Source organism: Dendronephthya gigantea, unplaced genomic scaffold (genome assembly GCF_004324835.1).
Source record: "Dendronephthya gigantea isolate DGI-Jeju-01 unplaced genomic scaffold, DenGig_1.0 000001F, whole genome shotgun sequence".
Lineage (NCBI taxonomy): Eukaryota > Metazoa > Cnidaria > Anthozoa > Malacalcyonacea > Nephtheidae > Dendronephthya > Dendronephthya gigantea.
The window spans coordinates 3,811,977-3,829,372 of record NW_021163011.1 but is presented as its reverse complement, the minus strand read 5'-3'; the positions used below and the strand labels follow the sequence as shown (position 1 = coordinate 3,829,372).

The following is a 17,396-nucleotide window of genomic DNA, read 5'->3' as shown; positions in this document are numbered from 1 at the left end:
TCGAATCGTTTCGCCCGCCTTTGAAATTCTGCCCATGCGACCTTGACGAGCTAGTTTCAAGTAAAAGCCTGTAGTGTGGCTATTTTTTGTGTTATATTTTTTGTGTTACATCTACGTAGAACAAGGCTGTGATGGTTGTCAGTTTACGAGGTTTCGAAAGTATCTTTTTCAATAAGTAAAGGCTCATAATTTCAATAATTATACTGTACACTCGATGAAAGTAGCCTTTCGGACAATCGCCTGCCTAGCAACAGTCTCAGGTCATGTTTTATTAATACACTATACTGGATTCGTATGGTCACGACATCAATATTAGCCATGGCAAATCGAGTTTTACTCCAAAAAGTATGATAGCATGATTGCTTTAACATGATCTGCCAAATGAAAAAGTTTTTTGCCTGAGGACAGAGTCAGGGACACCGTAAAACAACTTGAAATGATTTCGTGTTCATGTGAATCCGGTTTTTGTAAACAGGGCAGGGGCTGATAATAGTCGATTATAGTGATTGCTTATGAGTTATGTATTAGGGAGTGATTACAAAGTAATTTGCAACTGAAGTATGCTAGCAATTCCCACGGCATTTCGCCCACTCACTGCCACTGATCTTCGAGGCGTTATGATTATTCTGAACAACGTCATACATATCATGTTATCAACTCGAATAGGAATTGCCTACAATTCGAGAGACGGCAAACTTCAATCAAAAGAAGCCTGAATCAACACTAGAAATCAATCCGTCCAGAGATAAACACATCATTTACTCGACAGTACAAGAAGATACATACACTACACCCTGTACCGGTCAATATCGGGAAAATTCGGAAGTTACCGTCGCAGATATAGCAGCATGGGCATGGGTAGACTCTGTAATTGGGCGCTTTGGGCCAGTGTCGTTGTGTGTTTACCATTCTGTTATGCGGTCCAACTACCTCGAAGAGATTATGATGATGAATCTTACCGGTCGGAACTGGAAAATGATTTACTTGAGAAAATAATTGACGGCGAAGAAGCAAAAAGAGCGTTCAACGAACATCCAAACCAAATGAAACATCGCAGTATACGGTCAATAACGAATAATACGAACAATGCCACCGGCAGCACAGCCTCTCCGACCCTGCGACAAATAGCCACAGTCAAATCCTATATAGATAGAAGAACGCATCCTGCACTGGAAATCAACTGTGGTGACAAAGTATATTCGTGCAAAAATAAATGCAAACAAGAGACTACGTACGATATATTTTCAAGCTTGAATTCACCGAGTTCACAAAGAGATTGTTACTGTGATAGGGGATGTAATAATATATTCTATGACTGCTGCAGTGATTATAGACAGGCATGTTCTATGTATTCCACGTTAAGAGAGAATGATGATTTTTACAAACTGAAGAACAGTTGGCGTTGCACGACCATAAATGTAAACGCGGGGAAATGCGCCCGGCGGCGAGGAGCTTGGATGGTAGCACGATGTCCAAATTTGTGGTCAAATGACGCTGTCAAAACAAAGTGTCATAATCCTGCATCGACATTAGCCCCTCATTCTGTTCTATTGTATGTACCCGTCGTTGGTGTGGCCGACCTGTTTACATATAGAAACCAATACTGTGCACTATGTAACAACGTCTCAAATTTCGAATTTTGGACTTTAATATTTGTAGCAAATGCAATACCACCTTCGCAGTATACACGAAGCGATCTTACAGAGTTTATTGCGAAGAATCAGCAATATTTTAACGGTATTCGTCCAAAAGAGGGACAGCGTATCAGGTGGTGTTCATACCCTAATGTGACCAGCACTTGTTCAACCACCTCAAATGAGGAAAGCCTAAAGGATTGCCTGCAAGGAACAACGGGTTTGGTTGAAGAAATGGATTCTGGGATAGTTTTTAAAAGCAAAGCTTGTGCTTCGTGTAATGGTTATAGCGTGACATGTGGAGTAGCTGAAAGAAATATCAATCCTTGTTCCATCGATAGTTCTGCAATAAGCCGTGCTATAAGTTTACGAGATTACGGCGTATCGGAGGTAACCAGGTCATGCAGGAAAAATGCTGTTTACGATAAAGCCATAGGGAAATGTCGTCAAACCTACGTCATAAAGAAATTGAATTTTGGCTACGCAGATGAATATCAAATAACAATGTCAGCTTTACCAAAAACAGCTGGTATGTTTTTTATCATTTTACCATATGAATTAAAGAATTCTCTTTCCGATTACTTTAAGGTGAACAAATCAAAGTTAAACGATCCAAAAATTACCAGAATTTACTCAGAAACAGATCCGAAGATTCTTATTGAATTCAGAATACGGTTAACACAAAAACAAAGCCTGATTCTAGCATCGGATGCGAAACTAAATGGGAGTTCAAATGAAACGATTATTCTGAATCGTTTGTTCAGATTTAAAAGAACTTTTAAGCTACCTATCGGTTTGCAAACCTTCACAATTTATCGGCAGGAAATTCGGCAACTCAATTGTACCCGTCCACAGGTGTACCAGTATGAAGATTATGATTTTCTGGATGATTTGAGCATTCGTGTTTTGTCAACTGGCGCTGTTTACGAGCAGTTTGAATACTACATGGACCATGACGTGAAAAATGCCTCAGTGACGGTTTGCTCAAAGTTCGTAACACGGCAATGTAATGGTTCGTATATCAAACTGAACTCGTCAGAGTTTCATTTCACCAGCAATTTGTCTCTGGTGTACAACTCGGTTGTGTATAGGTTTGCTGATTACATTTACGATGACGGTACCGTTTTCATTTGTGTGGACTTTGAAAAAGAGTATACAACGTTGACTGACACCAATCTGCCTAAAGATGACTTAGCACTGGTGATTTTGACTTGGATCGGTTTCGTCTTGTCCATAATTGGCTTGCTGGCTCTTTTCTTCACTTATCTTATTTTTAAGGAACTAAGAACTTTGCCTGGAAAGAATCTTATGAATTTGTGCATCTCCTTATGTTTGGCCGAAATCTTCTGGCTTTTTGGTTCAACCCTCGACAGCTATCCCACAACATGCACTGCTGTTGCCATAGCCAATCATTACTTCTTTTTGGCATTTTTCACAGCGAGTTCAGTAATCGCTTTTCATTCATGGTTGGTATTTGGGCGCAAGATTAATTTACGTCGCAGTGCATTCGACGGGAGCAAGATCTTTATTATGTACTTTCTGGTTGTTTGGGGACTTCCGGGTCTGTTTCTAGTTCTTTTCGGTTTACTAGATCACTTCGAGATATTCGTTATAAATTACGGTGAATCACTTGTTTGTTGGCTTGGCACAAAAGAATCAAAGATTTTTCTTTTTATTTTCCCTTTCGGTGTCTTGTTACTATTTAACCTTGTTCTCTTCATGGTGGTGGTATTTCGTCTTCGCCAGAATAGAAAGTCCAGCGACAAAGCCCTCGGAGACGGAGCAAAAAAACGTGAAATGCAAAACATAAAGGTTTGCCTTAAACTGTCAACCTTGATGGGATTTTCCTGGCTGTTCGGATTGCTCCAGGTTGCCGTAGAAACGAAAACTGACGCATTTGCGTATATGTTTATTATTTTTGTCAGTTTTCAGGGATTGTTTATCTGTGCAGCGTTCTTACTTCAAAAGAAGTGCTATGAACTGTACAACACCTTAATATCAAAGAACTTCAGTTCATCTAAAGCCACTAGTACTGGTGTAGAGTCGCCCACCAATGTCCAAAAAAGCGGTGTACAAGAAACAAAACTCTAACGGTAAATGTACATGCTTAAAAGCGCCATATTTTGCATGCAAATATTATTTCATGAGCAAAACTATAAGTTTTCAAAGCAAAACTTTTCTCGATGAATAAATTGGTCTTATGTCTTGGAATCTTGATCTTTCAATGTTTTAGCTTACGGAGAACCTACGGAGAGTTTTCGCTGAACTTAAGAGAGTTTAAGTTCCGCGAAAGTTTAGCAGTATATTTTTGTATCAAATTAACTTGAATCTCCTATATAACTTATTACTTTGTCATGCACATAAAAAATGCAAACGAGGATTGTTAAGGGTAGCTATAGGAATCGTATATATATGCATGCATGGTTGTTCCGCAATTCAAATAACTGCCTGTGTAGCTATAAGCATTAAATCAGCTTATCAAAAAACAAAACTAAAACTAAAAGAAAGTTATAAGGCACATATGTCAAGAAACTAAGTGTAAGGAGTTCAGTAGAACAAGGATTTTCAGTAATACGAATTTCATTATTCATAATCTAGTCAAAAGCACAATATGTACATATCACAACTTTTTTTAGTATTGGGAGGTTAATTTTACATTATTTCCCACAGTTGACTGGCTAGCGAAAAAAAATTATACATGCATGCATGCACGGATACATGCGTCCGGTATCGTGCAGACGTGTGATATCAATGACGAAAAAGTTTTTGATTATTTTGTACACCTCTCTACAAAGTTTTTTAGTATACACGTAGCTTCATCCGTACACGACTACATCTAAGGGTAGTTCTTTATCAAGTTCATCTCGCAATGCTTTGAGGCAATCTGTGGTATAACTTGTTCCACCAATATCAGGGGTTAGGTGCTACACAGAAAGCGGAAACAATCACACACTTTGAAAAAAATGCTGGCTTGAATTTGAAAATTCCACCATTTCATAGCCAAATAACGCTAATTAACCCATTTTGTAGTACTTGCACGCCAAAAAATATTTACCTGACCAGCGGAAATTACTCTGAGAATGGCTTTGTTGATAACTGAGGCATGAGCTTTAAAACTACAAATAAAAAGCAATCATTAGGTATAAGTATACATGCAGCAGGCATGCGAATGCATAATATTATATAATACGACAAGACGCCGACTTGGTGTTAACTCGTGTGGTTGCAGCGCCGACCAATAAAGAGAACAAATCGGGTACCTAGGGTTAGGGTAAAGACATGCACCAATCGGGTAAATTGTCTGAGATCCGGAGGTTTGTAGAGCAAATATTCAACTAGTCCAATATCAGTTTCGGTCGCCAAGTGGTAACAGAGTATACTCAATATCTACTTTGACAATCGACATAATATTTTTGTATGAATTTTCGATATTTCTATACGCGCGCAGTACGAAACGGTAGGATGTGTCGTTACCGATTCGATGATGCAGCAGTGACGGAGTTTGGACGTCATTTGGCAGAAAGCTCGACACGACCAACAAGCCGATATTATGACCTCGTGTCTATCGACCATGCAGAGGTAAAAAAAAAAGTTACATACCCAATATGCTGTAACAGTAGTGTACTGGCGAAGAGAAAGCCAAATGGATTATAAATATTCTTCCCAACTAAATCCGAGCCGGTGTTTCGAGTTCCCTAAAGAACGAACTTGAAACATTAATACGTCATTCTCAGAACATTATCACAAGCATAAAAACTATTGCATTCAATATAAATTACATTTATTTGCAGTCACTTTGATCAGCCATTTTCTCAAGTTTTTTTCGATATACAGACGAGACGCGTAATTTTAGCAATAAGGTTCATGCATCATATAAAAATTTTGCCAAAAAGATTGCCAAAAAGATTGCCAAAAAACGTAATCCGTACTGATTCAAATAAGGCGTAGTTGTCACCAATATTCTCCCCAGGTACCATACCAGGTCCACCAACTAGAGATGTCGCTATATTACTGACAATATTTCCGTATAAATTAGGCATCACCATAACATCAAATTGTTCTGGATTGGCAACAAGCTGTTTAAATAAGAGAGGCAGGTGGTTGCTATAAATCATACCCACACATAAAAACACACACATTAGGCTGACATGCAGAGACCTCGCGATGAATATGGTAACATTTGCAAAACGTTATAGAAACAACCTAGTACCAAAGACACTATTCAGACGCCATCACCTGCATGCAACAGTTCACAGTTGTCGATAATCATAGAGCTGTATTCAATATCAGGAAAATCACGGGATATTTCGTCACAACAACGCAGGAAAAGACCATCGCCCAGTTTCCTACAGACGAGCCAATATAAACACTCTTTTTAGTATTCATCCAGTTTGGTTTCAGGGATACTTATATAGGATCACTGGATCAGGTCATAGAAGCTATAGCTTACAAACGGACATGACCAATCCCAAGGAAAATGGCGGAATCTATTGACGTATCCAATATCTTACATAATGTTGGCTTTATGAATAGAGGTAACTTTCTTCCTTCCATTTTTTCTTGCATATTCGAATGCAAACTTTGCGATTTTGGAGCATTTTTCTTCAGTCATGATTTTGAGACTTTCAACAACGCCAGGAACATTCTGGAATGGTAATGGTATGGTAATATGGGAACATTCTGGCAGAAATTTTTGCACCACTATAGCCCCTTGTAGCCTTGTATAGTGAATTTGCAAGATCTTATTATTAACAGTTCGTGTTACCTCGTGTTCTAAATGACTGTACTCTCCTTCCGTATTTTCTCTGATCATTACTAAATCAACATTTCTATGTCTGAAGGCGGGCAAAATACAGAATCAGGAATAGGAAGGACAAGGTAATGCAGTAATTATAAAGGATATTTGCCAAATGTGTCCAAATTACGTTCGTCTATGCGTATAGAGTTATAGACTATAGTCCATGGTTTAATTATTAAACTGAAAGACCTGACTTAAGAGGAGTCTTAATCATATACTACCCAGTCTCTACCCAGTCCCTCTGCTGCATGGAAGAACCGATTAAGACTCCTGCGTCTGCCGAAAATGTCAATCTGCGGTGATTATCTCACCTCGTCTTGATGTTTTCAAATGACTTGCATTTAACAACATTCGCGTAAAGATCAAGTTTTACTCTGTTAAAGTTAAACACAAAACCAATTTACTGTATCACACACCACTATACACATCACTTCACATTGTTTCCTTAATACTAGCCAGTAATCAGTACATATACACTAAACATCCAAATTAAATTGAAGGGGGTGGGGTGTAAACAGAATGAAATGTGAATACCAAAAATACTTATAATAAGGAATATTCACAGGTCACTGGAATATTCACCTGAGTTGAACATTCAGCGACTTAAAACTTGGTGATTCAATTGGAGTGTGTAAGTTCCCTGAAAAAATAAAACTTATTCAAATGAATTATATATACCAGATACCACCCTTCCCTCACAGATACAGTGGAACTAGCAACTTAATCGTACGCAATATATTAACCACAGTATAGGCTCAATTAAGAAGAGAAGAAGACTGTTTTAACAAAAACTAATATCCAACTAAACAACGTATTTGCCTTTTAGTGCAACTCCGTTTCTTTGAATTGAGATCAACACATCCTCCATTCGATCTGTTAATTGCTGTCGATCACTGAAACCGCTATATTATATAACAGGCCAAAACAAAAAATATTTATTATATTAGTTCCAAATAATTATTATAAATCTGTAAAATAACCTGGCATACAAACAAAAATAGGTCAATCCCAATCCAATTTTGCCCTTTATGGAAAAATATGAAAACAAAGAAGGTCAACTCAATGACCAGAACAATGCTGGATATTTATAGCCATAGACATAGGTATACCGTATAGGAGGAATTTCAAAAAGAGACCAGATCAATTATGGTTCATTTCACCGAAAATGGTAAAAAACTGGAATTTAGTCAAGGAGCTTCCTAGTATTTCTGTCCTGCTCTTGTGCATTGCCTATTACTTAGCCTTCCCTGTTTGACTAAAAAGGCAAAATATTCAAGTCTTCAAGCTGTTGAAAACATTATCTTATCGGTTGAAATAAATTGTTTTTATTACACTCGGAAAAAGTGAACTTTTTAATTTTCCAATAATTTCAGGGTATTTTAAAACAAATTTTAAAATTACAAAAATTGTCAAAAAACCTAAATTTACAAGCAGTAAACGTTCTTTAAAACAGAAACCCGACACTGAGGGCACTTCCCTTTAAGCGGCCAAAATGGTCAATGAATGCATATTTTTTGAAACACTCTAAGATACCAGGAATTTGCCTGTACTGAAATTTAAAAGTTCCAGTCTGGCCGTTTTTAGTAACTTTTTATCCACTATTAATCAACTGCTCTAGCCATCCACCAAGTCACCAACCATTCAGTACCTTAATTCCAAGACTTCAAAATTCACAGGAACACCTACATGGCTAAAGAATTTAAATTCATACATTTATAAATGCTCCATCCATTTTCTCAAAGTCATCCATTCAACTCAAATTAAACTACAACCTTCCCATGAGGAAAAAAGGGCCCTGGATATGAGGTTGATTAGGTTAAAAAATAAAAACTTACTTAAATAAATCTTGTACTGTATTAGCAAGTTCTGGACCAATTCCATCACCTGGAATCAATGTGACTGTTTGCCATCCACCATATTTAGCCAATGGTGGGCTATGTTGCAATGTCTGATTAACATGTATAAAATTTATTTAATTGTTAATTGTATTTAGTTTATTTGTTGGGAGGGGAATTAAAAGTAATGGTGGCCAAAAAATGTTTTAATTACAAACAGGGGCATGATTATATTCATGTATACATTGCATATGTATTCTTTGAGTCAGGTATGGACTATGGAACCCTTTAAAACGTTGGCCTAGTACCCAAATGGAAAAGAGGATGGAAAAGACTTATCAAGAGCATTAACACCACACCCCTGAATAAATCCTTGCAGAACATGATGAACATATGTCAAATCTAGCTGCAATAATACACTGCAAATTGTTTGAAACATTTATTTATATTGTTAATTTAACAGGGACAGTTCCCTGCACTTTAGTATCATAAATCAATCACGACAAGGAGACACAGAGGTGTATTAAAAAACATGTGATGGAACATTGGCATTTTGCAGGTATTCCTGTCGTCCTCTGTGACTGAAGCCAACTCTTCTCTGTTAATAGGCATATTTATAAAAGAAATGACTGGGCTTGCAAAAATGTTCGGGTAAAGAATAAACGTAGGTTGCATAACATATATGAACCATTCCTAAGGAGCCTCCATGGAAACTTTGTACTCGTCTTGACGTCTCCTGTTTCGTGCAGTAAACATTTAAAATGTTATTACCTTATTTAGCTGAAGAGATTTTTTAAATGTACGACGAGCATAAGTTGCCCTAGAAGTATAAATTGCTGCTTTCAAATGTTGAACAAATACCCCGGCTTTATTCAATATCATCCTGCTCCTGGCCAAGATGATTTCAATGAAACACACAATAGAAGTCTATTTACTCTATTATAACATCATCAATCCAAAAAGATAAAGAGTACACAAAAATGTATCAATTTTTGCATTGGTTCTAGTAGAATTAGTATATCGGGGGGAATCGGGGGAAGAGACAAGAACGGGATAAAACGGGGGGGGAGTAAAGTACTGTACCATCACGTAACAGGTGAGTAGTGACGTCCGCTATCGGCAGTCGGTTGCTTCCTTTTTTACGTTTTCTCAGTTGTCTCGACTCTTCGGTTGGAATAGGGTTTTAAATCCTTCGCAATCTGTCACAATGATCATCTATAAAGACCGTATAACTGGTAAGAAATATACTTTAAATGTAACTGCGTCTGTTTGCTTTTTTTTAAACATTTTTGTCAAACGTCTCAGATAATATTCGTCATTTATTTTTCAGATTTTCCTATTTTCATTTATTTTTTGTCAGTGCTTTATTATTGTATGATGTTTTTTAAAATTAACTTTATATATTAAGACCACGCACTATGTAAATTACAAACAAAGTTTGGTGACATAATATTCCCTCTCCATTTTACATTATCAAAATCTTGGTACTTGGGACTGGGACTTGGGTCTCACGTAAGAGAGATTTGATGGCTATGAACTTACCTTAGGTGCTAGCAGTAAAAGTTTATAAATGAACCCAGAACTCTCATGAATTTCACCTGGGGATAACAGGGAAAATTAGGCTGACCATGATACTTAATATCTGAAGTAGTTGTATGCATGTACCTTTACTACATTATCCAAAATAAATATTTAGTAATTATATGTGTTAGGTGATGAATTGTTCTCTGACAACTTCCCAATGAAACTTATTGATGGCATGTATTATGAAGTTGAAGGCAAGGTAGGCAGTGAAGTTCCTTGATTCAGGTTAGAGAACCTGCTTTTGCTCACAGACACATAGGTGCAATTGGTCTGAATGTGCACATGTTTTGATCGACTTTTGGAAAATGGTAGATTCCATACAGGTTATATTGTTTTGGTTTTCAATAAGATATAAGGGTGTCTTTTATCCTGATTGCTTATCTAACATTTGAAAGAGTTGGGTGTTGTCTTACTACAGATTACAAGTATCAGCCATTGTGTTTTGTAGACAGTTGCTGAAAATTCTGGTAGCATTGATGAATCCTTGATTGGAGGAAATAAATCTGCAGAGGAACCAACTGAGGAAGAATACAGCAGTGATACTACCTATGGTGTCAATATCATCTTGACCCACCGATTACGACCTGCAGTCCCTATAGCTGCAAAGGATTATGCAACCGTAATCAAGCCAGGTTTAAAACTTATACTTGAAAAGCTAACAAATGAAGGTAAAGAGGATGAAGCTGCATTTTTTAAGAGTAATCTTCCTGCTGTTGTCAAGAAGATTAAAAAAATGTGGGACGATTTAGTCGTATATCAAGGAGAGAGTGACGAAGAAAATGGATTGATTTGTTTTCTGAACTATCGAGAAAATGGTGATCCATACATGATCTTCTTAAAGCATTGGCTTATTGAAGAAAAAGTGGTGAGTGTTTTTTAACATACTTAAACTGCCAGCAGGAGTATGCATACAACATAACTTAATTACATAAGCATTGGTTATAATTGCTATTCTTATTTTGTGTTTTATGTACGGTGTTTACAAATTATTGAAAATACAGTGTAGATCTAAAAGCATTTTAGTAACACAGTAGTATTTTTAACAATTTCTCTAAATACGACTCTAGAAATTTTGGTATCCAGTACTTGATGTTTATTTCATTAATAGGGAAGAGATAGAAGCTTTAATTTGGAGTTTGATTTTGAATTAGCAAACAAAATCAACCTATTAAATCTTATTGCAGTCACTTACTATTTTTGCAAATGTTGAGAGTTTGGAAAAAGTAAACTTCAATGTCAATTATGATGAAGAGTACTAATAGTTTGGGAACTGTACTTACTTTGTGGCACGCAACATAAATTGATGTTGATAGCTTTTATAAAAATCAAAAGAACATTTATCAAAAGAACATTTGGCTACAGTTGTTCTCCCCTATGATCAATGAAAAATCCCCTTTCTAAAGCAGCAAGGACTCTGGGAACAAGATTGCTCTCCCAACAAATTTATATTGGGGTTCTGATAAGCTATATATGTTGTGGAGGGATAATATTTTTAAATAAATTTTAAAATCATTATTGATTACTATTTTTACTGAATTTGTTTTATTTCATTATTTAGTAACAAGGAGGAAGATATGAAACAATGCCATATATAGGGAATTTAATGAAGACAAATGAGTTTACTGTCATACTGTTGATAATTTTAGTATATTGTATTTCTCATAGTTCTAATAAAAATAAAAGTACAACCAAATTTTTATGCTTATAAGTTACCTTGCTAATTTGGGGGGTTGCCAGCTAATAGAAGTAGATGCATGAAAATGCAATTGAATTACCATTTTTGGCCTGAATGTGGTAACAATTTCTGTTTGTTGTAAAAAAGTATACAAATCTGCTAACTTTGCAAGGCTATATTTTACAACATTTTGCAACCAAATTTTGCATTTCTACTAATGTAAGCACACTCTTCTGCAGTGGTAATTTAATTGCATTTCCATGCATAGATTAAAAGTGTCCATAATGCAAAAGGTCTATTGATACTTGCAGATATGGTGCAAGCACCTATAATTTGACCATCAATAAAAGGAATATTTTGAAGATATGGTTTTTTATTCTGAAATTTTTATTCAGTCTTTTCTTAAAGGTTATTTCATAAACTTGGACTTCAAAAATTTTGGGGGCTTTTATGGCTGTTTTGTAGCTTTACTGAGAATTAACTTGTTCCATTTGTAGCCAAGCAGACCTATCCTCGCGTAGGATATATATATATATTTATTGATAATAACAAATATTATATGTTCAATACTCGTTCACTTAGTCACTTGACTGTCAATTTCATTAGTCTTGCTAACAGGTATTTATTGTGTAGTAACTACCTAATTAGGTACCTGTATTCTCCGTGGAAATCAACATCCGTAACTATCAGGAATAATGAATAACGCGCGTCCTAGGACATGAAAGAATGCAATTATTTTTTTAAACTTCTTCATTGCAAAATAAATTCGCGTAAAACTGATCAAACTATTTCACAAAAATCTCGTATTTGTGTAAGTTTATATGTAATTAAACTACAACTAGATAGTCAATAGGTAAATGTACGAGCTCGAGAGCGGTAAACGAATGACGGAAATAATCATTGCATGGGCATGTTTAAATAAAACAGGTTGATTTTATTGGGTATGACCATGGTTTCCAGGCATTATTATTTAAAACAATGATCATTTCTATCATTAATGTAGCTCTTGTATTCAACTTTGATAAACTTTCGTAGAAAATTTACACTCCGTTGTCTTAAGAGTTAATATTGTCAGAAAATGATTGACCATCATCCCTAATCCCCCAGTTTTCACACGAGCTCTTTATGTAAAAGAATTGTTAGTTAGCTTCCCTCTCCCTGTTTAAGGATTTGAGCTAATTATTACGACGAACTTTCATGCAATCTTTCTTGTATAAATACAGTTTCTCTCGGGAAGAGTCCAGCGTCCTTTAATGAGAGACCAGAATTCATGTACGAAAGTTTCTTGCGAGGAAAATTTGTAACAAGTTCATATCTCTCACTAGAAAATCCTTGATCTTGTACATATTTCATAAGATCCTATGAATAGAAGGTTTTACAACAACACTGTAAGAAAAAACGTCTCCATAAAACTGAAACTGTATCACTAACGAGGAAATATTAACATAGACGGTAATGATGTTTGATAGTCTATGGTTGTTATCCCCAACAACCAATCCAATGACTATGGCATTTTTATCCTGCGGAATAGGTAAATTAGACGTATAAGACGAATGTGTAGACTTGTCCACTAAACCATCTAGGCCCATGCAAAACAAGACAGAAAACTTACTATATATCACTTACCAGTATAGCTGCTTCAGCAGAGAATGTCTTTAGTTTTCGTTTTCCATTGGGGTACCTCAACATTATGTATGCTTTGACACAACCTACGAAAAAACATCCCTTGGGCCTTGTTTTTAAAATAGCTCCTATCATCATCACTGGATGTCAATCAGTGATTAGCATTTTTTCAAACGCTGGGGATGAAGTCAAAGATGCAAGAAATTGTGCTCTAAATTTTGTATTTATTTCCAAAAGGCGGAGTTCCAGTGAATCTCCATGGAAGTTCACGAACAACTGTATGCATTTGCATCATTGTCGTTTGGCATCGCAACTAGTGAAAATCACAACGTTGATGTGATTAGATTGAAAAAACAGATATAGTTTATCAACTCACCAGAATCAGGTGCATCATCCTCATCAACGTCGTCTCCTTTAAACTTTTTACCCTCAATGTCGTCGTTTTTTCTATCAATATAGTTTGTGTTTTCCTGTTTTTCGTTTTCTGTACTACAAATATCGTCGATTCTTTTTTCATTTTGTTTACTATTATTCTCCTCATAATTCACTGTTTTTATTGTTCTATCACTTCCTACGGAATTATCTTCCAACGTATCTTTAAGAGGTTTCTCCAACTCCGATTCAGAATCCGTAAACTCTGTCAAGCTATCCTCGTCTTGAGTGTCTACGTAATCCTTATCCTGCCGGTTGTTACCAGTTGAGGTCTCCTTTAACGACGCAGCGATCGCAGCTTCTAACTGCGAGTCTTCTGATGCATCAATTATACTTTCCTACGAGTAAGGCATATATCACTTAGCAAACTTTTAAAGATCCTAGTTCCTACATCATCTAAGTGGCGGCTCTAGTCTAGGCCTCATTTGGGGGTTGAGGACGCTTTATGGGTAATAACCTGTTTTCATATAAATCCGCACTACGAAAAGATATTTTTGACATTGGAATGGTATTTTTGACATTTACTAAGATGCTGCCAGTATTGTTTAGATTGATATTCTAATCTTTTTCCTTGTCTTATAGCTAGACTGGGTATGCTACATTGTCTTATAATCACCCTTTTTCGTCGTTTTGCCGCAGGAGAAAAACATCCATTTGATTCTTTCCCTAGGGAATGATGCATCAAAAATTCTGTAGCTATAAAAAAGCACAAAATTTAAATACGCAAAAAAACATTTCCTGCAATTCGATCACACGTAGCTACACATGTTGCAATTGATATACAGTATAATATGCGATAATGGTCGGGGCGCATTGTGGACAGAGCCTTATCCATAACTGAAATACCACCAAATGACCAAAACACTACATCCATTCAAACCTTTTTTTACGAAATACCTACCTACTTCACAAAAGGATTGTGCATCGACTGTGTCCCATTCTACCAACTTCTCCCCTGCAGAATGAAAGAAAACGTTCCTGCTAATCAGCATGTTCATGTATGCATATACACTGAGTACATACATATATTTTAAAATACCTGTTCTGGGGTCCAGGACTGACAGGTGGGGGAATTTTGTAACATGGTAAAACTGAGTGTACCTATCTCCATCGTCACTGTCGCGATACACCTGCAAAAATGATCAGAATATGAAAGTTATAACCTCAGCTACATGGGTTCTAAAATAACCCAAGCATAGTAACAATTAACAAATAATTGCATATTAAATGCAGTTCATCAAGGATATACCTATATAGGATACACTAATTTTTCTATTTTCTAGCTCAAAAAGTCATTGCACAAAGAAAATAATCTTTTTTAAAAACTTTTCTTTGTAAAAATGGCAAATCTTTTAAAATTTTAAACATCATTGATGAAAATTATATAAACCAAAAGTGTCAAACATAATTTGATTCGGAACTAAAAGAAAAGTATATTACTGTGTAACATTTAAAGTCTTTTTATTAAAAGTTCAATATCAGTATAAGTAAGATCAGAAAAACATCAGTTAATTATATATGGTCTCATATGACAGCTGAATAAGCAACTCATGCTTTCTTATATCTAATTAACGTCTGTTGAACAAGAAATTTCAGTCCACCTGCCAGAGAATAAAATGATCTGCCATGATATTCCTGACTGCTTCATTACTCCAAACATCCCTGTTCAACTGCTGACATTTGAATTCCTTGCTGTCTTGTATGTTTACAATTAACCATTTTCCCTCTTGCTCTCCTGTAACTTTAGCCTTGGGGAGATTTTAAAAAGTTTTACCAATGCGCAAGATTACATGCATGGTTTGGATATTCTCCGGGAGTACCAAAAGTGAACATTTCTCCTCCAATGCGGAATGTGAGCATTTTAACAATAGTCAGTACAGGTATATATTTTTTGACACACTTTTTGTAGAATTGCAACCCCCTGTCTGACTAGCCTGGATCCACTCCTGATATAATAATCAGGAATGAAATGATATTACTTTAATGCCTGGAAAAAGTATAATATCCTAATAAGTATTATACTTACTGTTTCAAATGTTCCTTTGTGGATAATATCTAGTGGAGGTTTAAAAAGATCCTTCAAAGTCTTGTATTTGCCCTTGCCAATATTACCACTTAACTGTTGTTCTTGTTCCCCTGTGGAAAAATAATTACTTAAATTACACTTGATAAAAAAGAAAATAAATTTGTTAGTGATTTTTTTATAAACTGTTTTATAAGTTGACGTACAGCTCATACATACTTGCTTCAGCTTGAAAGTCTCTGAATGCATCAAATACAGACTGATTACCATGTCGTCTTGTATGAGCAACTAAAACAAATATTTAACAGTAATTAACAATAAATGATTGGTCAATTTTACAGGTATTAGCACTTCCTTTCTTTTTTTTCTGTGTAATTATAAAACTGTTGAAAATATCTGGCATGTTGACCCTAAATTCATTAGAGCGTTTTCTTATAATCATGCAACTCCTGATTATATCATTTTTAGTCAGTGATCTACTGGTCAGGAAAGTGTTGATAACCTCGTCCATATGATCCTTCCACTAAAACACCTCTTGTCTGTGGAATGGGAGCTCTTACATCGTCTTCCCTAAAAAATTAATAAAATTATTGTGATTCCTCTTAGCTATCACACAATAAACTTCTTAGCATATTCCTAATATATGAAACGATTTGCAAGTTAATGATTCACACATTGCAGCTCTGACTGTATCACTACACTATAGATTTAAAGACATGAAACAGAAATAATATTTAAATCAAACAGACATAATATTTGCTGCCATACAAAAATGTTCTAACAAAAGTTTTTGAGAGATAATCGTTTATATACCATAAAAACAAACAATTTTAAATGAAATGAAGCAGAACACAAATTTATGACTATCTGCCCCAAATTATCAATATTATCAATCTAGCAGCAACACTGTACACAGTACAGACAAAATCTTGACCGGACACAAAAAATATGCAATCCACAAATTTGCTTGGTTGGGAAGACCTCACTTCTAATTTGCATGGTGTGTTTTAATTGTCAGTACCAGTATGAATTGGGTCTGCTATGTCCAAACTAATTAAAATCATGGGAGGATTTAGGCAGTGGATATTTCATTTGCAGGTGCTCACACTTGAATAGTGCAAACAATGTATATCCTACACAAAAACGTCTGGCTAATAGAAAGTGATGTGAAGAACTTATTGGTGTTCGTTGTCAATAACACGGTTAGTAGAACAAACGAGTTAGAAATACAAAAAACCTCTGTTGTATCACATATTATCTATCCCCTACACTGAAAGTATTCTACACACATCTACACAACGGTCAAGTAAAAGTCAACACATCCCATGTATTTAGAAATATTGTTGCACTTTTAAGATACAGGAAATGCATTTAGGAATGCATGCAGTTAGAAATAAAAGGAATTTGGAAGCTTTGTTCTAATCTATGTCTTCCAAGCTATCTAAAAGACTAGACATGACATACAAGTATAATTAAACGTGGAACGGTCAACGGTGCTCACCCGACACACTGATGACTAGTGCTTTCTCCTTGAGAATGATTTCCCGATGGTTCATCCTCTTCTAAATGCATATCAATTGCCATTTCCAAATTACCACTACAAGCGTTCAGCAATACTTGTGCTCTACTCTCAGTGGCCCCCGTAATGTTTACAAATTGTTCGACTAAAGATGGATCACACTCTCCCTCCATTTTGAAACACTGTCCAGTTGTATTATTGCGATCAGCATTTAGCAAAGCCGAAAACGTCGCAATAATATGGTCGCAATCAGTGGTCGCAATATATTATCTT

The 17,396-nt window shown here is 35.8% G+C and overlaps 4 protein-coding genes across 5 annotated transcripts; 2 read left to right on the top strand and 2 right to left on the bottom strand.

Annotated features, from left to right (window-relative positions):
- The first annotated feature begins 655 nt into the window (after positions 1 to 655).
- Positions 656 to 4,045, top strand: LOC114529641. The gene has a single exon (XM_028551427.1). It carries the CDS (start codon positions 849 to 851, stop codon positions 3,723 to 3,725), a length of 2,877 nt encoding a protein of 958 aa, XP_028407228.1. The 5' UTR covers positions 656 to 848; the 3' UTR covers positions 3,726 to 4,045.
- Positions 4,046 to 4,213: 168 nt separating this feature from the next.
- Positions 4,214 to 9,287, bottom strand: LOC114528098 (isocitrate dehydrogenase [NAD] subunit gamma, mitochondrial-like). The gene is given in 14 exon segments (XM_028549684.1): positions 4,214 to 4,558; positions 4,690 to 4,750; positions 5,235 to 5,329; positions 5,564 to 5,710; positions 5,871 to 5,891; positions 5,893 to 5,980; positions 6,146 to 6,279; positions 6,400 to 6,469; positions 6,744 to 6,806; positions 7,015 to 7,072; positions 7,252 to 7,334; positions 8,081 to 8,122; positions 8,268 to 8,380; positions 9,039 to 9,287. Coding segments are annotated over 14 exon segments (1,194 nt in total). The 5' UTR covers positions 9,150 to 9,287; the 3' UTR covers positions 4,214 to 4,450.
- Positions 9,288 to 9,393: 106 nt separating this feature from the next.
- Positions 9,394 to 11,544, top strand: LOC114528444 (translationally-controlled tumor protein homolog). The gene is made up of 4 exons (XM_028550084.1): positions 9,394 to 9,502; positions 9,980 to 10,050; positions 10,300 to 10,716; positions 11,410 to 11,544. Exons 1-4 carry the CDS (start codon positions 9,475 to 9,477, stop codon positions 11,410 to 11,412), a joined length of 519 nt encoding a protein of 172 aa, XP_028405885.1. The 5' UTR covers positions 9,394 to 9,474; the 3' UTR covers positions 11,413 to 11,544.
- Positions 11,545 to 11,733: 189 nt separating this feature from the next.
- On the bottom strand, positions 11,734 to 17,300 carry LOC114528380 (UBX domain-containing protein 7-like). Of its 2 annotated transcripts, none has more exons than XM_028550009.1 (11): positions 17,106 to 17,130; positions 16,107 to 16,174; positions 15,811 to 15,892; positions 15,608 to 15,717; positions 15,183 to 15,329; positions 14,621 to 14,711; positions 14,483 to 14,536; positions 14,198 to 14,277; positions 13,526 to 13,919; positions 13,153 to 13,235; positions 11,734 to 12,885 (listed from the first exon to the last, which is right to left on the bottom strand). In XM_028550009.1, exons 2-11 carry the CDS (start codon positions 16,113 to 16,115, stop codon positions 12,709 to 12,711), a joined length of 1,227 nt encoding a protein of 408 aa, XP_028405810.1. In that variant the 5' UTR covers positions 16,116 to 16,174; positions 17,106 to 17,130; the 3' UTR covers positions 11,734 to 12,708. The 2 variants fall into 2 exon arrangements, with proteins under 2 accessions (XP_028405810.1, XP_028405802.1); XM_028550001.1 differs by having other exon boundaries at positions 11,735 to 12,885; positions 15,824 to 15,892; positions 17,106 to 17,300.
- Positions 17,301 to 17,396: the final 96 nt, after the last annotated feature.

Coding starts and splice junctions, on each gene's coding strand:
- LOC114528444 (XM_028550084.1), top strand. CDS start 9,475: ATGATCATCTATAAAGACCGTATAACTG. Junction 9,503..9,979: donor CTATAAAGACCGTATAACTG/GTAAGAAATATA, acceptor TATATGTGTTAG/GTGATGAATTGTTCTCTGAC. Junction 10,051..10,299: donor ATTATGAAGTTGAAGGCAAG/GTAGGCAGTGAA, acceptor TGTGTTTTGTAG/ACAGTTGCTGAAAATTCTGG.
- LOC114529641 (XM_028551427.1), top strand. CDS start 849: ATGGGCATGGGTAGACTCTGTAATTGGGCGCTTTGGGCCAGTGTCGTT.
- LOC114528380 (XM_028550001.1), bottom strand. CDS start 17,296: ATGGAGGGAGAGTGTGATCCATCTTTAGTCGAACAATTTGTAAACATT. Junction 15,330..15,607: donor ACAAAGGAACATTTGAAACA/GTAAGTATAATA, acceptor AATCTCCCCAAG/GCTAAAGTTACAGGAGAGCA. Junction 13,920..14,197: donor CGGCAAAACGACGAAAAAGG/GTGATTATAAGA, acceptor CCTTACTCGTAG/GAAAGTATAATTGATGCATC.